The sequence below is a fragment of the Poromitra crassiceps genome (assembly GCF_964638095.1).
Source record: "Poromitra crassiceps genome assembly, chromosome: 9".
Taxonomy (NCBI): Eukaryota; Metazoa; Chordata; class Actinopteri; order Beryciformes; family Melamphaidae; genus Poromitra; species Poromitra crassiceps.
The window spans coordinates 51482277-51505689 of NC_139630.1; the positions used below are offsets into that span (position 1 = coordinate 51482277).

At 46.7% G+C, this 23413-nt stretch overlaps 1 protein-coding gene across 1 annotated transcript; it reads left to right on the top strand.

Annotated features, from left to right (window-relative positions):
* Nucleotides 1-107: 107 nt before the first annotated feature.
* On the top strand, nt 108-22758 carry LOC310782522 (E3 ubiquitin-protein ligase RNF19A; the record flags this gene model as incomplete). Its single annotated transcript, XM_083643199.1, has 9 exons — nt 108-260; nt 2171-2676; nt 11527-11732; nt 12605-12752; nt 15992-16154; nt 16354-16468; nt 20960-21091; nt 21572-21842; nt 22479-22758. 9 exons carry the CDS (start codon nt 108-110, stop codon nt 22756-22758), a joined length of 1974 nt encoding a protein of 657 aa, XP_083499325.1.
* Nucleotides 22759-23413: the final 655 nt, after the last annotated feature.

The window sequence follows — 23413 nt, forward strand, 5'->3', positions numbered from 1 at the left end:
CGCACACGCACACGCACACGCACACGCACACGCACACACACACACACACACACACACACACTCACGCACACAATAAACCCCACACACGCTCACACACACTCCAGACCATGAAGAGGCCCAAGCAGCAGACGGGACCGCTCAGCTTCCTGAACTTCTTCAGTCGGAAGCCCAAGTCGGAGTCTAGGCCCGAGCGGCCGGTGGAGGCCTGGCCCAGAGAGGAGGTGGCCATCACCCTGACCCCCAGCCAGCACCCGGAGCAGGTGAGAGATGGTGCACACACACACGCGCACGCACGCACGCACACACACGTGCGCACACACACACACACACACACACACACACACACACACACACACACACACACACACACACACACACAGATGATGGCCTGAGGCTCGTGTTGAGTGTGAGTGAACAGAGTGATCCAAAGGAAGTGATCCAGTATCGTTTAGTTTAGTTTAGTTGTCATTTATTTTTTATTTTTCCTTGATGTTTTTCAGTTTGACTTTAATTTCAGTTGACTTCAGTTAGTTGGCGAGGCTTTAGTGAATCATCTATTTTTCATACCATGTTCCACTTTAGTGTTTATTTGATCCAGTTTGAGCTGAAGGTTTATTACAGTATGTCCATGGACATGCCTCTATGGAAGTCATTGGTCGTACTGGCTTTGTAAACAAGCTGACAGAAATGTGTCTTTGAATAGTATACTGCGGGTTTCTAAAGTAGGTATATACATTTTTCTATTAATACTCATTGTATTATAAAATAGTCTTCCTGACACGATTAAAAAATGTATACCTACTTTTGAAACAACTGTATATTGGACATAGTACTTATGAATGTATGAACTAAACTGAGGATTATACCCCAATCTCTCTCTCTCTCTCTCTCTCTCTCTCTCTCTCTCTCTCTCTCTCTCTCTCTCTCTTCAATAGTCAAACAATTGATTGTTGCTATGTTATTACAGTTTTAGAGTTAGATATAGTATAGTTTCCAGTGTTTATTTCATATCCATTTAGAAAAACCTTAGATGTCTATTTTTATGCATAGTAGTTATCTTTGGTGTGTAAGTGCTTCAATAGAAATGACGGGAATTGAAATGGACCGCTTCACAGGTTGTTCTAAGACAGAGGAACCAGTAGGGAGGTGGTAGATCATTAACTTTGCTTGCCTCCACCCTCTACCATGCTGATGTAGCCCAAATCCATTAGAGTGTTTGTTTCATTAATTGGTAATTTCTAGAAATTCTGTTGCCAAGAAACCAAGTTGCCCAAAGCCTGCTCATACATACTCACCTATGTTGATTTTACCATGTATGTAATGTATTCCCTCCTCCCTAACTCTACTGCTAAAACACATCCTTTCTCTTATGAACAGTGGCAGTATTGCTGCATTCAGGTGCTCCTCGTAAGCTCGTACTTACCAGTAGTGCAGTGGTAATTACGGCATGACAGCGTTCAAGTGCTCTTGGTCGGAAAGCGCAAAAAACATGGATGCCAGAAGAAAGGTTGTTTTCTCGTGGCTGCTGTTTTCTTACCAAAAGCAAGTAGTGGGTCATTATGGTAGCTACATCGGCCATAACTACTAAAAATAAATGATAGCTACTATGAACAGAATAACGCTATATATCACTTTTTACAGTCAATTGGGGACACGTTGTTGTAGTCCTGAATCCTCATGCAACGTCACCACTCAGAAACTTGTAAATATGACATCTGAGGGCCGTTCATGTGCTCGCAACTCGTAAATACGGTAAATATGATATATCCGAGGAGCACATGAACGCAGCACATGTCCTCACAAGTGTTTTTTTCTCCAAGTGTTGTGTTACAACCATGGTCAAGGAAGTAACAAGGAGAGTGGGAGGGTCGTCACAGTTACTGTCGTGTATCAGTATTGGACATTCTTAAATTGTTGTTTACATTCTAGCAAGCCAATGCCTACACTATAAAGATTTGTGTGTCAGAAATAAACATCATTCTGCACAGTCAGAGTTTGTTGTCATTGAACTTTTATTTATTACATCGTATTGTGGTTGTATTGAATCGTGAATCCCACATCGTGTATCGAATCGTATCATGAGTTAAGGAAATCATCCCATCTCTAGTATCGGTATGCATTTTCTGTATTGCGTGGACTTGGTAACTGAGTAGGTTGTCTTTTCTGTCAGGACCAGAACATCACACCCGAAGAGGCTGGAGAATCCGGAGTGTCTGGAACAGAAAGAGGAGAAGGAGGAGGGACGACAGCAGCGGCTGAGGCGGGCGGCGATGACGGTGCCGCGGCCGAGTGCGTGGGCGGGGTCAGCGCCGAGTGCATGGGCGGCTCCCCCGGCGTCCTGAGCCTCTCCTCCTCCAGCCAGGACCAGCTCCTGGACACTGAACACCTGGAGGAGTGCCCCCTGTGCCTGCTCAGCCAGCCGCGGTGCCACTTCCCCCGACTCACCTCCTGCTCCCACCGGGCGTGCTCCGACTGCCTGCGCCAGTACCTGCGCATCGAGATCTCAGAGAGCCGCGTGGGCATCGCGTGCCCGCAGTGCCCCGAGGCGCTGGCGCCGCTGGATGTCCGTGCCATCCTGGACGACCGGGCGCTGCTGGAGCGCTTTGAGGAGTACCAGTTGCGGCGTTTCCTGGCAGCTGATCCAGACACGCGCTGGTGTCCTGCGCCCGACTGCAGGTAAGGACCGGGAATCAAACCAATACCACCACCACCACCATTTATTTATTACTACCAATATCCAGTCCGATCCAGAGTGAAATCAACTGTTTTTATCCTGGAACATTATTATTTTTTGTTTGTTTTAATAAATATTGCCATTTCCTGAACATTCACGCTAGGAAAATCTAGCTAGGAAAATCTAGACTTCGCTAGATATTCTAAACGCGTTGAAAAATTTCCTTTTAGGAATGTCTTCAGACACGCAGTAGCAATCCACTGTAATTACATGTATATAACCCACAACTGAATGCAATAAGTCTCTGCGTGTTCTCTGGGGCTTGTTGAAAGGCATTCTGGGAAATGCAGAAAACCACTCAATTACTGTACAACACTTCATCACACAATAACTCCTGGAGTGATGATATAGAGAGGCAAAGTGGAACGTCACTTCCTGCTTCAGCACTGTACCAGAGATTTTCATCCGCCATTTATTTTCCCACAGACATTTTGTAAAATGCTTATAAAAATAGTTTTACTTGTTCAAACAAAACGGTTCAGATATACATTTACAAACAGGAGAGACCGCATAACATTTCACTTGGACCAAAACGTTAAAAAGATGCAGGTTTAAAGAAAATATTTTTTCGATTAAGTTTTGGTCTGAGTGAAATGTTCTATGGTCTCTCCCGATTCTAAATATAGCTGAACCGTTTGGTTTGACCGAGTAAAACTATCTTTATAAGCATTTTACGAAATGTCTATGGGAAAATAAATTGCGGAAGAAAATCTCTGGTACAGTGCTGAAGCAGGAAGTGACGTTCACTTTGCCTCTGTAACAGAGAGAGGTGGATTTGCCCTTCAGATAACGAATGCCTATCTCACATTGAGACAGGGAGACAGGCCTGCTGTCTTTTGACAGTACACTATCTTACACCACAGATCGTGTGTCTTGCTGTGCTGTTGTTGGAGACACATGTGCATGACTGAGCTGATCTGTGTTAGAACTTGTATTCAAATAGTATTTGTGGTCAAAAGCGGTATGTGCTGTATGCACCCCCCCCCCCCCCCCCCGTCTTTGTGTGGGAGGGTGGGTGTAGGAGTGGGTGGTGGTAGACTGTCTGTCTCCCCTACTGTCAGTGCTCACAGTCTGCTCATGATGAATGACTGGAGCTGAAAATCAATACGCCGATCTGTCTGATGTGGTGGTAAATGAAATATGACATTGAAAAAAAAAAACAAGAGCTCTAAAGTATCCATAACACAGTTACAGTGTTACGGGGGCTTTGGTGTTTAACATGTTAAACGGCTAATAGTAGCTAGCTACAGTATGCAGTGAGAGCATAGTGTTGCTGCATTACGTAAGCTAGTCACTCACAGCTGTGATCTGTGACATACACACATTCCTAGAGGTCTTAGTGACAGAAGCTTAGCTAGAGATTACGTCGGCTCTGGGAAAGTGTTACAAAATGTGTGTTTTTGAGTGTGTGTGTGTGTGTGTGTGTGTGTGTCCACACACTTGTGTCTATGTGTGTGCATTATGTATATCTGTACTTTGCATGTTTTTTTTTGCTGCATGAGTGATTTTACTCTAATTTTTTGAGCGAGAATAGAATTTTTCAGCAAAGTGACAGAATCTCGATGTGAAAACTTACTTCATAACTACAGGGAACAAGCACCGATAACATTTGTTTTGTCCTCACACCATAACTTATTAAATCAATACAAATATTGATCATATTAGTAATAGGCTACACATGTTAATGGCTAATTCCATTACACTTTCACTGATATCTCACTACTATAATAAGGCAAAGGGGTGCGCACAGTTGCTCAGCTGCGCAACTGTGGAGCAGTTGCGTCACCACGCGAAGCGTGCGAGGCATGCTAGAAATGAGCGAACTGCGAAGCATGCAATACTTCTAGTAGGAATAAAGAAATAAATGACAGTAACAGTCATAACAGTAGTCTGCAAATACATGTATTTAAATAAAAAGATTAATTTGTTCAATAGTGTAATTGGATGGCTGATGACAGCAGTTCAGAAGTGGACTGCAGGTGAGAGGGGTTCAAGCAGGAATTTGGCTCAACTGCTTCAGTCTGGCAGGTCTGTTGGAGCGGAGTCTCTGCTGTTGCAGCCATGTATGTTGTCAGCACATTTCTTGTTCTTCCTCTGGAATATGCAGGCTAGCCAAGAAATGAAGCCACACTCTTTGGTTTTGGGGACAGAGACTGTACTTTGGCACTGGAGGTCTGAGGTCCTGGAGGTTTGACCAGTTGGACGGGTGAACGTGTCTTCTCCAGGGTCAGACCGGACGGATGGTGTCCTTTACTGTTTCACCCACAAGGCTTTGTCCAGCTTTGACCTCAACCTGGATGGCTGGAGCCTGCGAGTCCTGAAGCAAGTGAATCAGGCTGTATTCAGCAGGACAGACCGTGAGAAACTCCTCTGAGGTGCAGTTATTGTTACTGTAGGTCGAGAGAGGACAGGAACCTTTGTTCCCTTATAGCCTTCAGGTTGATGCAGGACGAGGACAGAGCTTTCAGCAGCAGCCTCAGTCTGTGGACAGGAGTTGACAGTTTACCTCTTGATGATAAAGGACACTGTCCTCTTCATCCACGTCCTGGAGGAACAGCATCAGTTTAGAGTCAGCTTTGATGATTGGCTCCCATTCATAAAGATGATCTTGAGTAGGGACAATGGGCTCTCTCTTCCGACAGGCGCTATCCCCTAATAGCGATTGTGCACCTGTTTGCGCTTGCCTTAAGACACGGAAGATAGCATTCCGCCTTGCGCCGTCCGCCAGGTGTTCTGCCGAGTTTTGCTCCCCCGCCCAGCATAAAAAAAAAGCATCCCCACCTCACGGGAGCATACTTGTAATGATTTATACAGAAATGTAACCGTTTAAAAGTGATATAATTGTCTGGTAGACGTGACCTCCATGTTAAAACAGCCCCGAAATATGTTGGGGATGCAATTCTCGCCCGGGATGCGGAAAGGTTCACAGCACGTGTCGCAAGCGCAAATTAGAGCCATGCCAAAACCATTTGCGCCCCAAAATGCCTGCGCAAACGGGATTTGGGTGGTCTTAACTACCAGAATTATTCACAGGCGTGGCCAGGCAAGGCTGGGCATTACGTCAATCAAAACCAATCAGATTCCCGTCTTGCAATGGCTGTTTGCGCGAGGCAATATGCTGTAATTCTCTCCATGCGTAATAGAGTGTACTCACTCGTGCGAGGACAGAGAGAGCTTATTGACAGATCGTCTGTGGTGCCAACGACCCTCCGGGTGGTTATGAAGGTAAATAGCCTATGTCCATTGTCCAACAAGTTTTCTCAATTTATTTCCCTCTTTGCGATGTGATAAAAGTTTCTCAGTGAGTTATAGTTGATTGCCTCACTGAATTATCTGCTAATACCCAATTTTAGCAGCATAATTTGATGTCCTGGCATGAGAAGGCTGTGCGTAATGACATATCCAAAAGAGATTTTACTTGCACTGCGCTGTGCTGCACATAGATTATGGTGCGCAACCCAGCGCAGAGAGGTATTTGTGCGTAAGAGGTCCTTTTCAAAGCTCTTAGCGCAAAGTAATTGCGCGCTGCTGACGATAGCATAATGCCATCTATCACCACATTTTAGCGCTGAAACGCCTGCTTTGGCATGGGGCAGCCAATGCCCAGTACAATTATCACAGGCATGCGCTTGTGTCCGCCCCCAATTTGCATTGCGCACGGCGTTAAACGAGCGCAAACGCTAAATTAGCGCTTTTGGGAAGATATAGCCCAATGTGTGCAGCACAGGCAGCCATGAATGTAGAACTGAATGTTGAGGATGCAGAGATGTTCTTTTCACCAAGTCCCTCCTCCTTCAGGAGGACTGAGAGGAACTGCATCAGGTGAGAATCAGTGCTGATGACAACAGGTTCAAGCTGGTCCAGAGTTGGTCCATGCTGTGGGGAGCAGTCAACTGTAAATCTAGAGAGATGTGATTGAAGCGTAGAGGAGCTCCTCACCACATCCCTCCTCCTCCTCTAAGTCAAAGTGGGATTTGACCAGTGGCTCCCACTCACCCAGGCAGCCCAGAGTGGATCCACAGGGTGAGCAGCAGAGAGATATCTCTTTCAACTCCCTCCAGGTGGTAGTCATCATCAAAACCAAAGGGGTGCTGAAGCTGATTCAGTCTCTCAGTCATTTTGAAGTCATCAGTCATTTTGAGCCTCATGGGATGGAACAAGGCAGAGCAGGTTAGATTGAGCCTCAACATGCTGAGCTGGGTGGATGGATGCTTCATCATTACCCAACTCTGTGACTTCGGTCATGAGGGGAGACTCTTTCTCTGTGGGAGGAAGGTCTTCTTTTTCATGTCATTGGCCAATTCCTTTGCTCCACCCCTGCTGCCGATCTGGGGAGAGCAGTACTAGACGAGCACATGCTTCCTCCGATACATGTGCAGCCACCAGCCGCTTCTTTTCACCTGACAGCGAGGACTTTCACTGGCAGGACATAGGGCATGGGAGGATCACGCTATGTACACAGGTTAAAAACCAGGGGGGACAGAGCCTTTGCAGTAACAGCCCCTAGACTCTGGAACTGCCTCCCTCTCCGCATCCGTGCAGCTCAGACTCTGGACACTTTCAAGTCCCACCTGAAGACCCACCTTTTTGAACTAGCCTTTAAATAAAGCCCTCAGCCACCTTTTTAATCTTCTTTTGCTTTCCTATGCTTGATGTATTTTAACCGTGTAGCTAGTCAATGTCTTTTAACTCTTCTATTTATTTTATTATATTTTTAACGCTTTTATATAGCGTATATCATTTGTTTATGCCTCTTGCACTTTATGTGAAGCACTTTGGTTGCGGCTCAGCCGCTTGTAAATGCGCTATACAAATAAAATTGACTTGACTTGACTACATGTGGGTCTTTTTCCAGTGCATGAACCTTACTACTGTAGTAGGCCTACTCCATAATTACAAACTAGTTACACTGTAATTTGCGGACTGTAAAAAATTCGACTATTGTCCTCTTATGAGAGTGGTCATCTACGTGTCTGATTCATCTAACTCACTGACAAATCATAAACCCACATAAGGATGAAATGACCTAAGGGCCGTGCCTGGTGGGTGCCATCTCTCCGAGGCAGGCTTTCATTTCAAATAAGTACAGAGAAAGTTGTAAAAAGTTCACACGCTGCAAGGGCTCCAGTTAAGTTTTTTTTATTGCAACACCGTGGGTAACGTTTCGGGCAGCACCCTGCCCTTCTTCAGACACTTTGACAAAGGAGAAACGTCATCTTTTATTTCAAATAACTCTTCCCTGCATAGCAATATGGATGGCACGGTGGCTCAGTGGTTAGCGCTGTTGCCTCACAGCAAGAAGGTCCCGGGTTAGAACCCCGGTCCGTCCCAGGTCCTTTCTGTGTGGAGTTTGCATGTTCTCCCCGTGTTTGTGTAGGTTTTCTCCGGGTGCTCCGGTTTCCTCCCACCATCAAAGACATGTATGTTAGGGTTAAGACTCCTCTGATCAAGGCACTGGCAAAAAGAGCTGGAGTTGGTCCCCGGGCGCTGCACTGCGGCTGCCCACTGCTCCTAGTTCTAGGAAGGTTCCTAGTAGAGGATGGGTCAAATGCAGAGGATGAATTTCCCCATGGGGACAAATAGAGGATAACTTAACTTAAAGCAGCTACGAGCAAGATTTTCTATTGTTACACATTGAGTGCCAGCGACGCCAAATGGCGTCAGGAGAAATTTACCGTAGGCTGCCAGCGACGCCAAATGGCGTCAATAACTCCAAATTCATATTTTGACGGGGGGATGTCGATCTAAGCCTCTTACATCGCCTCTTACAATATGGGAGCTATTGAATGTGTCTAACCTATTTTACAGAACCCTTAGGTGGCGACAGTGCCCTCCCAATTAGACAAAGGCCAGGAGAAAAGAGAGAAGAAGTCATGAGGAAACGGAATACGGAAATCGCATCGATATGCTTGAAGCATAACGTTAGCTGTGCCTGTGAACAGCAGTCATCTGCTGCCACAATTGAGCCCCATCCGTGTCCGCTGCGATAGTCCATCCATATGATTTAGTTGCCGACACGGCGACACCAGCGTCTTTCTGAAAAGTTACATTATTCTCAGCTGGGAGCCGAGGACACGCTGTAAAAAAGCGGGGGGATGCAGGCAGCGGACTTTTCAGTGCAGATCAAACTCAGAGCAAACCGCAGCAGAGACACGACTCCTCCCACCACGGAGGAGGAGGAGGAGGGGGGTGGGGCACGCAGGGCACTAATACAACCATTGACAGTACACACACACCCAGGCAGCAGCAGGCTTGATGCATAGAGAGCAAACAAGCTAGAATAGGCTATCTGATGCCCACCAGCAGTAAATCAAGACCAGCAAGAAGGTGTAGGGTCTGCGCACGCAGGGGCCAGCGCTGCTGGTTGCAGCTAAAACATATTATTTGGCCAAACAAAATTCCTTTGTTTTCACTCTTTTATTGAAGGAAATTATTTTTGAGGTGTCATTATATCAGAAAATATTAGCTTCAGAGTCAATGATGTGCTTGAAATGTTTAATTTCACAAAAGGCTCATTATCTCAGCTTCAAGAAAAAAATTGCTGTTTTTGGCTAAATCAAGCTATCTTCTCCGGCTCATAACTAAAGAACGGAAAATGGGATCAATAAACTTTTTTTGCAGATGATAGAAGAGAGTCTCCTCGTTCTTTGTGCGTGTTCGGTGTTTACATAGTAATATCACACAATATTCTGTGGGCCTCGAGAAATCACTGAAAACGCTCTGAAACTCTGGCACTGGGAGCGTCCGTTCTCCAAAAGTGGCTGGCACTCAATGTGTTAAACAGTCTAAATGTAATATCGATGCATCACATCTTACCTCTAATAGTAGACGAGACCAACACAGAGTAGTCTCGCTTGAACCCCGAGTGAATCGGCCAGTGTTGTCTTGACGATTAGTCTGTCTGTGGCCGGGGCAGATCAGGAAATGAAATTAAACGGTTTGCGGCAGCCACTTCGGCCATAACCACAAAATAACAAAATAACTTCCAAACAAACTGTTAGAATATAACGAGAGATGTTCGCGAGAGTAGCAAGCCCCTGCATGGCGTTCTCCGTGTTTATGGTCTGTTGCTAGGCAGAGCGAAACGGTTGAAGGCAGGCAGCTGCCGTAAACCGTTTCACAGACACAGACTCTATAATCATCAAGAGAGCAATCTCCGATTCACACGGCTTTGGTCTCAGCTACTATTATAGGTAAGATTTGATGCATCAATATTATAATTACCGTATACTGTTTAATAACAATCGAAAATCTTGCTCGTAGCTGCTTTAACTTAACTTAATACATAATTGTAAACAGGTGCAGCCTGGATCCTTGAGCCTCATTCCTTACTCATTTGAGTTTGAATTTTCATTTGCTCTTTAATTACATGATCCTTTGAAATTTTTAATTTAGGTTTACGTTTTCTCTGAGGTGTCAGCTTGAGTGTACACACAGACTTATTATCATTACAGTGATTGGTTGGCATCTAGACGAGACTAATACCCCGTTCAAGACAACTCGGACCGCCGGAAAAAATGGGTTCCGACCTGTAAAAAGTGAATTGAACTGTCGTTCAGGCCGGAATTACAGCTCGGAAATTCGGGTATCATCCAGAGCTCCGGTTTCTCAGTTGACGTCACAGCCACATCAAAATGGCAACTTGCATCGTTAATGATAATCACAGAATTATTATAAAGACGTTTGTTGATGTTTTAACACACAATTTGAGGTCTTATGTAATGTTAACGTTTAATATGTGTTTGTGTCATCTGTGTTTCCCTCTGTGTTAAATTCAGCATTCAGCATGTTCAGTTAGCATTGTTCACTAGTAGTAGCTACCATGCTAACGCGGGTTGCTATAGCAACAGTTTGGTTTCCCCCCCCGAGCGGGAGGTGCAGCGTGAACGCAAATCTCTCCGGGCCGGAGGTTCCGTGTTGAAACTTACGGCGGTCCGAGTTGTCATGAATGCGGTATAAGGACTGAAGTTCAGTAGTAGTAGTAATTCAGGAATAAAACAAAAATGGACGATTCAAGGGGCTTGATTAGGCTAAAGCTAGTCTCAACGCCAGACCCATGAGAGTTCTTACGCTGATACACTACATTACTGCATGCTGCAGATCGCTCTCTCTCTGGGTCTGGGACACTTTCCCTCAGCCAGCTGGGGTTGGAAGTGAACCGTTCACTTGGCCAGTGATTGGCCAGTGGTGGATTCAGTCTTCCCCAATCAGTAACGACTTTGCGATCAGAGGACAGGGGAGGCCCAGCCCATTTTTCGAACCGCTCTCTCATTGGTGCTACGACCTGTCACTCATTCAGTTTCAACCCCCCTAGACCCGCCCTCAAACCCCAGAAGTGGCCGTGGAGTGGCACAGACTCATTTATGTAGTATGCGGAGCGCAGCAATTCAACGTAATATTTGAGTCTGGGGAGAGACTAGGCTAAAGCAGGTAAACATAACAAAGAGAATAAAGCTGAGGGACTGCACCTTTTCACAGATCTTCCAGTCAGCCTACCATAGCTATAATACCTGAATGAAATTGCACTGTGAGTCCCAGGTCTCTTAGACCTGAACCTTAGGGCAGAATGATGGCGTAGTGAGTAGATTGACGGGGGAGGAGGAGTAGGTGGACCTGGATTCATTTCAAACTCCCACGTGGGCAGGCATCCACCCTGCTGAAGTGCCCTTGAGCAAGACGCTGAATCCCTGCCAGTCCCAGGTTCTCTTCTGGGATCAGAAGAGAACCTGGGATCAGTTATCACATGATATCCCTTCTATCGCTTTATCCCCAGTTTCTCTCTCTCTCCACAGCTATGCAGTTATAGCCTATGGCTGTGCGGAGTGCCCCAAGCTGAGCTGCGGCCGCGAGGGATGCGACACCGAGTTCTGCTACCACTGCCGGCAGCTGTGGCACCCGGACCAGACGTGCGACCAGGCCCGGCGCCAGCGAGCCCGCCACACCTCGGGCGGCAACGATGCCTCCACGCTGTACGTCTTCAATGAAGAACCTGGAGGAGGTACGACTGGCTGGCAGCTAACTGTTTCACCAAAGACTGAGAGAGAGGTATGACAAAGGGCTGCCATGTCTGAGTGAAGAGCGCACAGACTTCTGCTGCTTGTAGAACAAAAAGGGATGAAACACAGACTGTTAAAAAAAGATGGACGTAGTGAGTTGTGACGTCACCCAGTGGTTTGTTGTGGACTACCGTTTTGAAGCCTGGAGTTTGCCATTTGGGCCGTTGCCATCTTAGTTCTTGCGCAGCTTGTGTGAAACCAGTGGTTTTCGACAGAGCCGCAGTGCCGCCTGCTGTTGGTCCGTGATCGGCGACCTGTCAATCACACCCAAAACATAGTCCTTTTTTATTATCTATTTTACTCTAAATGGGTGAGTTATATAAAAATCCACCCCCGTACAGTTGTTATGAAATGTAAAATTAGCTATAGAGACAAAAAACATTTTTTGTACCAGGCTGTAAACATGTTTATTTCTGCTGTTAACATGGAGGTCAATGGGGATTTACTCACTTTTGCAGCCAGCCTTCTTAAGTGGCCATTAGAGGAATTGCAGTTTTTGGTATTTCCGCATTGGCCTCATTTTTCACAACGGGAACTCCCCCCTCGGGAAGAAAGGGAAAAGAGATGACAATAAAGAGGAACTTGAACTTGAAGGTTGACATACGTGAATGTTGTGGTGGGATGTTATGCAAGTATTTATTTAGGGGATTTCAAGTACTTATTTAGGGGATTTCTTAAAAAAAAAAAATTGTTTCCCAGAAGCTTTCTTCAAATTTGGCTGGAAGTGCAGCTTTGGTAGTTAACAGAGCGAAGCAAATCAATAAATATCTTGGTATGTGTGCCCAGCCTTGCATCTTGCACCCTCTTGTTGTAGATGCGGAGGAGATCAAAGCATGCCCCCGCTGTGGTGCCTACATCATGAAGACCAACGATGGCAGCTGTAATCGTATGAACTGCACTGTGTGTGCCTGTCAGTTCTGCTGGCTGTGTATGCAGGAGATCACCGATGTGCACTACCTCAGGTACCTACTTAACAGCTGTGTGTGTGTGTGTGTGTGTGTGTGTGTGTGTGTGTGTGTGTGTGTGTGTGTGTGTGTGTGTATCCCGTTCATACTCAAACTGCTCAAATTGCATGCATGCATTCTCATACACGACCAGCCCCACCACTAACTAAATGCTATAATTTTTCATCACCTTGAACAAGAGGTTGCTTACGTTCATAATCTTGGTTTCTGGGATGTAGACAGTGAAAACGCTGTGCAATGCAGAATTTGATCTTGGCCTCACACAGTGGCCGTGAGGTGAGGTAACTGCTCAATACTGGCATTTACTGGATGTGATCCTTCCTTCAGTTATTCTTACAGAATGAAAGCTTCACAGCTGGCTTCATACTCACTCGTCAAATCAGGATAGATGTGCTCACACCACCATGCCCATCTGTATCTATTTTAACGCAATAGCTCATCTGACATGAACAGCCGGCCCAGTCAGTAATTCAGGGTCTATGTCATTGTTTCGAAGCTGCACTACTTTAAACTGCATGCTCGTCTCGGCCGCCATTGATTTTTCCATGCCTGGAAAGGAGCCATTGCTGACTTGTCATCAATTAATCAGCTCTATCGGCCTCCATATTTCCATGCGGCATACAGCAGTAGGCCTATGTAACTCAAGCTAAGAAGATGATTAGCTCAGTTTAAAGAAGCAGTTTGAATCTCTCTGCTGCTCCACATCCTGCTTAGAACGATATTAAACGCAGTTGCCAATAATGTGTCGATGTGGGCATAATTTGGATGTCATTTTCATGTGCTGATCACTTTCACTTACACGTGTCGTGGTGCATGCGTCAGAGCTGGGTTTCTCTGTGCATGAGAGAGGGAGAGAGGGAGAGAGAGGGAGGGAGAGAGAGAGAGAGAGAGAGGGAGAGAGAGAGAGAGGGAGAGAGAGAGAGAGAGAGAGAGAGAGAGAGAGATAGTCACATTTTCCTCCCCTCCTCTTTCCTCCCCCTCCCCCCTCCTTTCCTCTCCCATTGTTCATGTCTGCCTTTTCACACTACAAATAACGGTGAACGTCGCATAGAAGGGCAAAGCTTTTAGCATCTCCCAGCAGATCTGCCAGCTCAGTGCAACAAAGCACAACTATAATGTCTCACCATAACGCCCCCCACTTAGGCTTTTAGTAAGTGACATTTGCTGCTGTAATGCAAACTCATGTTATAGCATAGCCCTAAGGCACTATTTGAGTTGCTTCCATTGTCAGTGTGTTACATTGGCGCTATTACAAGCTAATTGCCGCTTGAGTAAGACTAAAGAGAATGTAAGATCTAGTCATTGTTGTGCTGCTTCCCTAGGCGGTTAGAATCAGGACCAGGAGACCAAATGCTTACAGCAACGCTTACTGTAGCTAAAACCTAGCAAGAAACGATAAGGGAAGAGTTGCCTGTGTGCAGGCACAGATGAAGAGTTGCCTGGGTGCAGGCAGCACAGATGAAGAGTTGCCTGGGTGCAGGCAGCACAGATGGAGAGTTGCCTGGGTGCAGGCAGCACAGATGAAGAGTTGCCTGGGTGCAGGCAGCACAGATGAAGAGTTGCCTGGGTGCAGGCAGCACAGATGGAGAGTTGCCTGGGTGCAGGCACAGATGAAGAGTTGCCTGGGTGCAGGCACAGAGGAAGAAGAGTTGCCTGGGTGCAGGCACAGATGTAGAGTTGCCTGGGTGCAGGCACAGATGTAGAGTTGCCTGAGTGCAGGCACAGATGTAGAGTTGCCTGGGTGCAGGCACAGAGGAAGAAGAGTTGCCTGGGTGCAGGCACAGATGAAGAGTTGCCTGGGTGCAGGCAGCACAGATGAAGAGTTGCCTGGGTGCAGGCACAGATGAAGAGTTGCCTGGGTGCAGGCAGCACAGATGAAGAGTTGCCTGGGTGCAGGCACAGATGAAGAGGTGCCTGGGTGCAGGCACAGATGAAGAGGTGCCTGGGTGCAGGCACAGATGAAGAGTTGCCTGGGTGCAGGCAGCACAGATGAAGAGTTGCCTGGGTGCAGGCACAGATGAAGAGTTGCCTGGGTGCAGGCACAGATGAAGAGTTGCCTGGGTGCAGGCACAGAGGAAGAAGAGTTGCCTGGGTGCAGGCACAGATGAAGAGTTGCCTGGGTGCAGGCAGCACAGATGAAGAGTTGCCTGGGTGCAGGCACAGATGAAGAGTTGCCTGAGTGCAGGCACAGATGAAGAGTTGCCTGGGTGCAGGCACAGATGAAGAGTTGCCTGGGTGCAGGCACAGATGAAGAGTTGCCTGGGTGCAGGCACAGATGAAGAGTTGCCTGGGTGCAGGCACAGATGAAGAGTTGCCTGGGTGCAGGCACAGATGAAGAGTTGCCTGAGTGCAGGCAGCACAGATGAAGAGTTGCCTGGGTGCAGGCACAGAGGAAGAGTTGCCTGGGTGCAGGCACAGATGAAGAGTTGCCTGGGTGCAGGCACAGATGAAGAGTTGCCTGGGTGCAGGCACAGATGAAGAGTTGCCTGAGTGCAGGCAGCACAGATGTGCAAACGTTCAACTCTGTAATCTGTATTTTTCATACCAAGTGAGCAGAGTGATGCTTCCCTCCCTGTAAACAGAATGTAATCCCCAGGCTTTTCCTTTGAACCTTACAGCAAGGTGAAGTGCATGATGGTACATGTAGTAGTAGCTGCAGATGACTAAAGCTAAAACTGATAACAGGATGAGATCATGCTAATTATGTAATGGCACTAATGAGAGAGCCAGCCACTGTTGTCATTAGCAGTGGGCCTACTCATCCCCCCTTCCTCGTTTTGTTTTGTTCATCATAAACTGTACGAGTGTGCAGTGAGTTTGTTGTTAGCGTTGCCTGGCAACAGCACTTCAAAGGCTTTGTGAGTCATGACCTTGATGACCATGCTTTCGTGTGATTGGACGATTGGAGATGGTACTTGCAAGTGTGTTGTGTGTGTGTGTGTGTGTGCGTGTTTATGTATGTGCATACATTATGTGTATGTGGGGAGAGGCACAGGGATCAAAGCAAGGATCAACACTATTTTATAAAGTGTTTTAGTGTACCACTTGTAGTGTGTATTTACTATTTACCTATATTTCGGACTAGTAAACATGCTCATTCTGGACCAAAATTGATGTTTGCTGCGGCTCAGATCCCTCTTTCCTAAACGGAGCCACATTAAGAGAGAGTGTACTAGAGTCTATTTTCCCTCGTGGCTTCTGAAGTCGAGCCTGCTGGTGTCTGCCGTCTGTCTCAGTCCCTCAGGCTGCACATTCTGGGGGAAGAAGCCATGGTCGCAAACCCGCAAGGTGCTGTGGCAGGTGGGCATGTTGCTAGGAGCACCAGTGGTCATCTCCCTCATCGCGGGCATCGCCATCCCGGTCATCATCGTGGGCATACCCATCTACATGGGCCGCAAGGTACAACTTGACCAGTAAAGTCATCACATTACTGCTTTCAATGGATTCAGTTACTTTTTTTGTTGGATTGGTGGATTTTGTTCAGTAGTGGGGTTGGGGGGGGGGGGGGGGGGGGGGGTCAATTGATTTGTTTATTCAGGGTTTGGAAATGACAAGTTAAATTTGCACCGTCTACATTTGATATGCTCTTATTTTGCAGGTCCATGGTCGCTGTAAGAAAAACAATATCTCAGGAAGTAAGCACTACTTGACCGTGGCAAGTGGCGTGATGATGTCAGTCTTTGTGTCGCCGGTCATAGCAGCTGTCACTGTGGGTAAGGGAGAGAGGAAGAGTATCGCCGCCACCTTCTGCTCTGCGCACGGAATAGAGTGTTAAAGGGACAAGATAAGCTTTCCAGCAAACCAGTGGCGAACACAATTGTTATGATCAAAATAGCACTTTTTAAAGAATAAAACACAAAAAAAGGGAAAAAATAAAAGAATACAGATAAAAACCTAATAATGTGCGGTATACAGTATAGCAGTTTACAAACCAAAGGATCATACTCTTGCTAATTATGTAAATTGATAGATTGCTGTTAGCATACTAAACTGTGGCTGTGTCAAACTCAATGTGCTCCTTTCAGTTCTGGCTGAGGCAGTATTCATGCGGAGGGTTCAAGTAAATGAGCCGTGGGGGCTTGACAGGCTGTGGAGTGGCGTGGGATAGTCCCAGCCAAACTGATGAGTCAGGACTGGGCTTCCCAGGCCTGTTCACACTCCACTGGCCATGCTACCTACCTCTCACAGCTCTCTATCTGGGACAGGAGCTGGCACACGCACGCGCACACACACACACACACACACACACACACACACACACACACACACACACACACACTGTTAGAAAGGTTCCCTGTAAGGTGCCTAATTGCGGCGGGATGGGCTGCCGAGGGGCCCAATCCGGGGCCAGTCAGGCCGGCTGGGTCCTCTGGAGCTACTGCGACTAGTGACATCATCAGGAGTGTATGACATCATCAGGGATGTATGACATCACAATGGAGAGTGATGATGTCACATAGTGACTGACATCGCCAGTGATGACATCATCAGCAATGATACGAAGCTGAGTGACATCATCGATATGATGACCTCATCAGTGATGTTACGATAAGCAGCAAGGAATGACATTCCCAGCGGTGATGTCACCAGAGGGGTGACATTATCAGAGCCACAAATATCTCACGACATCAGGAGGGATGTCATAGGTACTATAGAAAGAAGAGGAAGTCCGCACACTGTTGACGCTCCAGCGACCACTGTTTTATTTAAGGCATACAACGTTTCGACCCCTTCGGGTCTTCGATCAGGTACGAAGACCCGAAGGGGTCGAAACGTTGTATGCCTTAAATAAAACAGTGGTCGCTGGAGCGTCAACAGTGTGCGGACTTCCTCTTCTTTCTATGGTGTGTATTTTTGAGTCCAGCACCTGCAAATTTTACAGAGATGTGCGTGCTTCCCTTTTTGTTCTGATGTCATAGGTACTAACCGCGCTAATTACATCATTGGTGATGTCGGAACTGGACAGCTATAAGTAGAGGCAGGTGACATGTGGAGTGATCACAGGCGGTTGTAGGGATACAGTGGATGGATGAATCCAGAGGGAGGCGGTAATGCAACATAAAGGATGCCAACAGCCATAAAACACCACAGAAGAAGAAGATCTTCTAGTTTGGAGAAACAGTGGATGAATACAGTAGATCCAGAAGGAGGCGGTAATGCAACATAAAGGATGCCATCTGCCATAAAACACCACAGAAGAAGATCTTCTAGTCTAGGACAGGGAGTTCCAAGTTACGAACAAGTTCAGTTATGCAATTCATCAAGAACATCTCGGATCATGTATCGGCAAACGAGAGCGACCAGGATGATGGATTGAGTTTGGGCACTTCCCACTCTGGGAAGGGGTTTCGGGACTACAATCACCGCTTTAACCAGCGATCCTGCGTCAACGCACGTCAACAACTATTATGAGTCAATGGCTCTGCCCATTTGAAATCCAAATCATGCACAATGATTTGGATTTTGAATGTCACAGTGATTATGTGCTTAACATGCCGTGATCGCCATGATCATTCATTTGAGGGCATTTTCTTTACCCTTCAGAGTTGTTTTTAACAGCTTAAAACTTCATAGCATCATCAACCAGTCTTAACAAGCAATGGTTTTAAAGTCTACAGCAGATAAAGGCCTTTAAATCTCTTGATATAGTACTTTTAGGTGAATCTCTTGAGATGGTACTTTTAGGTGAATCTCTTGATATCGTACTTTTAGGTGTGCTTTATTGTTGCAGTTCAATATATCCCGTGGAGAGCTCAGTTATGGGCTACACTCTACTGTAATCTAGGCTTGGAAAGTAAATGGTCTGAGGTTCCAAACTGACCTCAAACCGTCAAGCTCCTCTGAGGTGCTTTTAGCCCCTTTGAAGCTGGATGATACTTTCAACCCATGAGGACTTGGAGCCATTACTAACTGTGTATGCCATACCCAACCATACTGATGACAAGCACAAGATCCATTGAAGAGCCACTGTAGATTTCTTCAGCTATGGAGGAGCAGCTCCAAATTAAACATGACTGCAGTGTTGTAATGTATTTATACGTGTACACACACACACACAGGCGCACGGACGCACACACACACACACACACACACACACACACACACACACACATGCACGCACACACAAATCAAGTCATTGACCTTTACAAAACCTCGCTACTGTCCTATACACTGAACTGTAATAATCATAAGTGCCGCAGTAAGGAAAGAATGTACAAAAATAATACAGTAATTTTGTTTTTCTATTCACTACACTATTCACTAGAGATACTTTAACTTCATGGTCACGGTCAAACTGTTCTGTATTCTGTTACTGAAAGTCTGAACCAGAATAATCATAATCATAAGCAGAACCAGATCCTTGTATTCATGAGATGGGGATGGAAATTCTCAAATTAACAGTGACGGTTTGTGGTTAAACTTTGTGGTTGTTATGCAATTCTACACTCGAATGAATAGAGCGCCGAGTCGACACAAAAAAGTTTCACACAATGCCCAACACTTTAGAAGCTCATTGTACCCAATTCACCCATGTTGTGTCTAAAAGGCGGGAAGTAACACAGGTGCAAGAAGAACAATAATGAGGGTTTCCTACATCCAATCCTTTTGGTGATCCAGTGCCGGGGGCCCTCGTTACTGTTTTGCTGGCACCTGTGTTACTTCCTGCATTTTAGACACAAAGTGGGTGAATTGGGTGGGAAGTGAAAAAGGCTAATGTGAACAATATGAACACCCACTCATGTCGATAACGCAGCCAGATCATGGTCACTTTTTGGGACATTACATAGACTTACATTCAGACTTATCCTAACCATAACCAATGACCCAAAAATCAGATCTTCCCAAATTGGGGGCACAGCTTTTGTCCCCAATTGGACAAGCCGTCCCCAATTAACTGGTCTCAAGTCTGAAATGTGTCCCCGAAAGTAGCCTATGACAGACCACTGTACTCTTTCACTCGCGCCTCCTTTCAACCCTCTCTCTGCGTGCCCTCCACTTTCAGTCATTTCAGTCAGTGTCCCTGTCTCTCCTCACAAGTTTGTCTTCGGCCTGTCTTTCTCTCTGTCCCACATTTTATCACCTCTTCTGTTTTGTCTCTGCTTGTACCTGTCCCTCTCTTCCCTCCACAATCTTTCTTTCTCATACTCCCCCTTATTCTGCCCCCCCCCCCCCTCTCTCTCTCTCTCTCTCTGTTTCTCATACAGTCTCTCACCCGTCTCTTTCTCTGAACTATGCAGCTGGCAGGCTCGTCCTCTTCCATTCTGGTTTGACCCCGGGCGCTGGGTCGATAGTGTCCCAGTGTTCCAGTACCCACGGCTGTGTTCATAATGTCTCTTTGTTTGGTCTAGCGCTCCACATTGTGCTCCCAAATTCCTATCTCCAATCACAGCTTGCGTAATCATCACACGGCAGAGAGGGATTCTGCTCATCAGGTTTGGGTTTTTTGTGTTGAGAGCTACACTCGTGAAGGTTATGAGAGCGGGGAGAGGAACGGAACTTGAAACAAGACTTTGACTGTGCCAACTGTGCAAACATGACTTTCTGTGCCAGAGACCCCATCAATCTCATTCATTGATAAAAGTCCTAGATCACGAAATGCACATTTAACTCTTCTCAAATGTTTGGTTATTCATAATATTATGCATAATATTACTGTAGTGTCACACAGTGTCATTGTCAGTTTTAGCTTTCCTCTTCCAAGTGGTATTATTATTTCTTAGCTGCGACCAGCAGCTCCGTCACTCTGTTGGATGGTTGGTCCCAAAAAAAGTTTAACAATCGCCACCCGCCCCAGTTTTCACCCTTGGAGGGTGAAATTTGGCATGGAGGTTAAGTGTGCGTGTGTGTGTGTGTGTGTGTGTGTGTGTGTGTGTGTGTGTGTGTGTGCGTGTGTGTGTGTTCATGCCAATTGGCCAAAAGGGGGCGGTGGGGGGAGGGTGGCAGAGGCAGAGTGGGGTGCGGGCTGCCCCTCCCTCCCACCAAGCATTTCGGAAATTCACATCTGTGGTTGCAGCTATTGAAAATCCCCCCCCCCCCCCCCCCCCACTCTTAAGTATCAATGCACATTTCTTGCAAAATATGAGGCAAATGAAAAACACGCCTTTCTAACCCACCTCAGATGGAATGAGTGTATTCTGACTGAGAAACTCTGGACTAATGACATGTATTATGAATGAGTTCCTCACACTTGTGTCTTCCTGCAGGTGTGGGTGTGCCGCTCATGCTGACGTATGTCTATGGGGTGGTGCCCATGTCACTCTGTAGGAACGGGTGGTGTCGACCGCAGAGCGAGCCCCCCGAAACACACAAGATCCAACTGGAGGACTTAGCCAGCTGTGAGTATAGAATTTAGTGTACATCAATATCACATAGTCTTGTAGTGGGGCAGCTTAGGTACACATCTCATAACAATTGTGCATTTTGTGATCAAATCATATAATTTGGTACACTTATAGCCAAAGGCATTGCAAGAGAAAATGAATTCGAGGGGGGGGGGGGGGTAGACTGACAGCCTAGAAGATAGATAGAAGGAAGTTTCTGAGCAATTCTAAAGTTCCAAATTTGAATTCCTCATAAGAAATGCATGATTTGACACCAAGATCAATCATATCAGATTAATAGTCTACAAAACTTTAGTGCAGTCTGTGGCTGCCTTTGGCTATAAGTGTACCCAATTATATGCATTCATCGCCAAATGCACAATTGTTATGCTTAACTGCCCCACTTGTGCTAAAATAATTTGGTGTCATGATATCACAGTGTGATTGTTGCTCCTGGTATGGCCTGATCTGATGAAGTTTCAACTTCTCTTGAAGATCTTCTATTCTCTCATGTAGTCAGCGACCACTGGACGGGTCAGAACAACCCGGCGCTCAGCGACACCAGCCTCCAGGAAGTCAGAGTCAGTGTACAGGAAGTGGGCGTGCTCCCGAGTACGAGCGCCACACCTCCGGAGCTAGACAGCTATGTGGAACTGGACGAAGCCACGAAACGCCATGGATACACCCAACAGAACAGCCAATCAGACTGCGAGGTGGTTATTGTGCCTGATAGCAAGCTCGACGACACACAAGCTTTTCCTTCGAGGTGAATGTTGCCTCTGTCCTTTTTCTATTTTGAGGGAAGATTCTCTTTTCATTGTCTTTTTGGAAGCTGGAAGGTTTTTTCTTTCTTTTTTTCAGATTTTTCTCCCATGGTGCTAGTCTACAACAGAGTTGTAGACTAGCACCATGCTTCCTACAATACATGTGCCAGCCGTTTCTTTTCACCTGACAGCGAGGAGTTTCACCGGCAGGACGTAGCACGTGGGAGGATCACGCTATTCCCCCGTTTCCCCCCCCTCCCACGTGCTATGTCCTGCCAGTGAAACTCCTCACTATCAGGTGAAAAGAAGCGGCTGGCGACTGCACAGGAAGTGCTAGTCTACAACTCTCCCCAGATCGGCAGAGGGGGTGGAGCAACGACTGGGGCAGCAGAGGGAATTGGCCAGTATAATTGGGGAGAAAACGGGGAAACCCTGCAGTAGCACAGTTTTAACGCATTGATAACTGATGCAGCATTTGTGTGTGTGATGCGGTTCGCGGTCTTAAAGGGATACACACACAAAATGAGGGATGTACATGCAAATGCTGCATCAGGTATCAATGGGTTAAGGCATACGAGTTTTGAACACTCATTTCAGAGTCATTTCCATGCCTCTTTGTGTGTCTGCTGTCACCACAGGGAAGGAACCAATATCGAGGTCCGTGTGGAAATTGAGACCCACCCGCGGGGCGCCCGCCAGCCCAGCCTAAGTAGCGTCCTGTCCAGCCGAAGCCTGTCGGTGGAGTCCCTGGGACGCGCCCAGTCCCAGTCCCAAGAGTACCTGTGTGCCTCAGAACGCGACGACAGAAGAGGGGGAGGAGGGGACGGAGGGGAGCAGGAGGGAAGAGAGAAACCAGGAAGAGCAGCGGGAGAGGGGGACGGGACGGTCTGGCCGGTCTTTGAAATAGACGCTGTGTGAGCTGAGCTCCTCCCAGGCTGTGTCCTTGGTTGAAGATGAGTCAGGTTTTATGGAAGTCAACGAGTCCATGAGCTGACGTGACATTGGTGTGACCTGAAAATCACTGGCCCAGGCCACCTGCTCCCAACACAGGCCCACCCAACAGATGCCTTCTAGCTCTGGCCTCTAGGGAGCGTGAGAGAGAGCAAATGAAAAAGATGTGAGTGTGTGTGAGTGCGATTGTGTGTGTGCGTGTGTGTGTGTGTGTGTGTGTGTGTGTGTGTGTGCGCGCGCGTGCGTATGTGTGTGCGTGTGTGTGTGTGTGTGTGAGACAGTTCAGTATCAGACAATGGCAAAAAACTGGAGGGAGATATATTGCTATATTATTGTTAAGCAGACAGGAACTCACAGGATAGAAACCATGAATGAATTGAAAACAGAAGACTGAGAGCATGTTAGCTGACTAGTTCAGTGGGAGTTCGCCTGTATTTTCTTTTCTACTGTGTCCTTTGGAAAAGCGACTACCTTAGCCCTCTACTATGAGACTATTTCATGAAGCCTATACTTCTTCTAGTGACCTAACTCCCCCAACCACCCAGCCCCCCATTCAAAAAAGACATCCCACAAGCATGAATTGTTCCACGGGGGAGGGGATTTTTAACATGCAACACTGTCT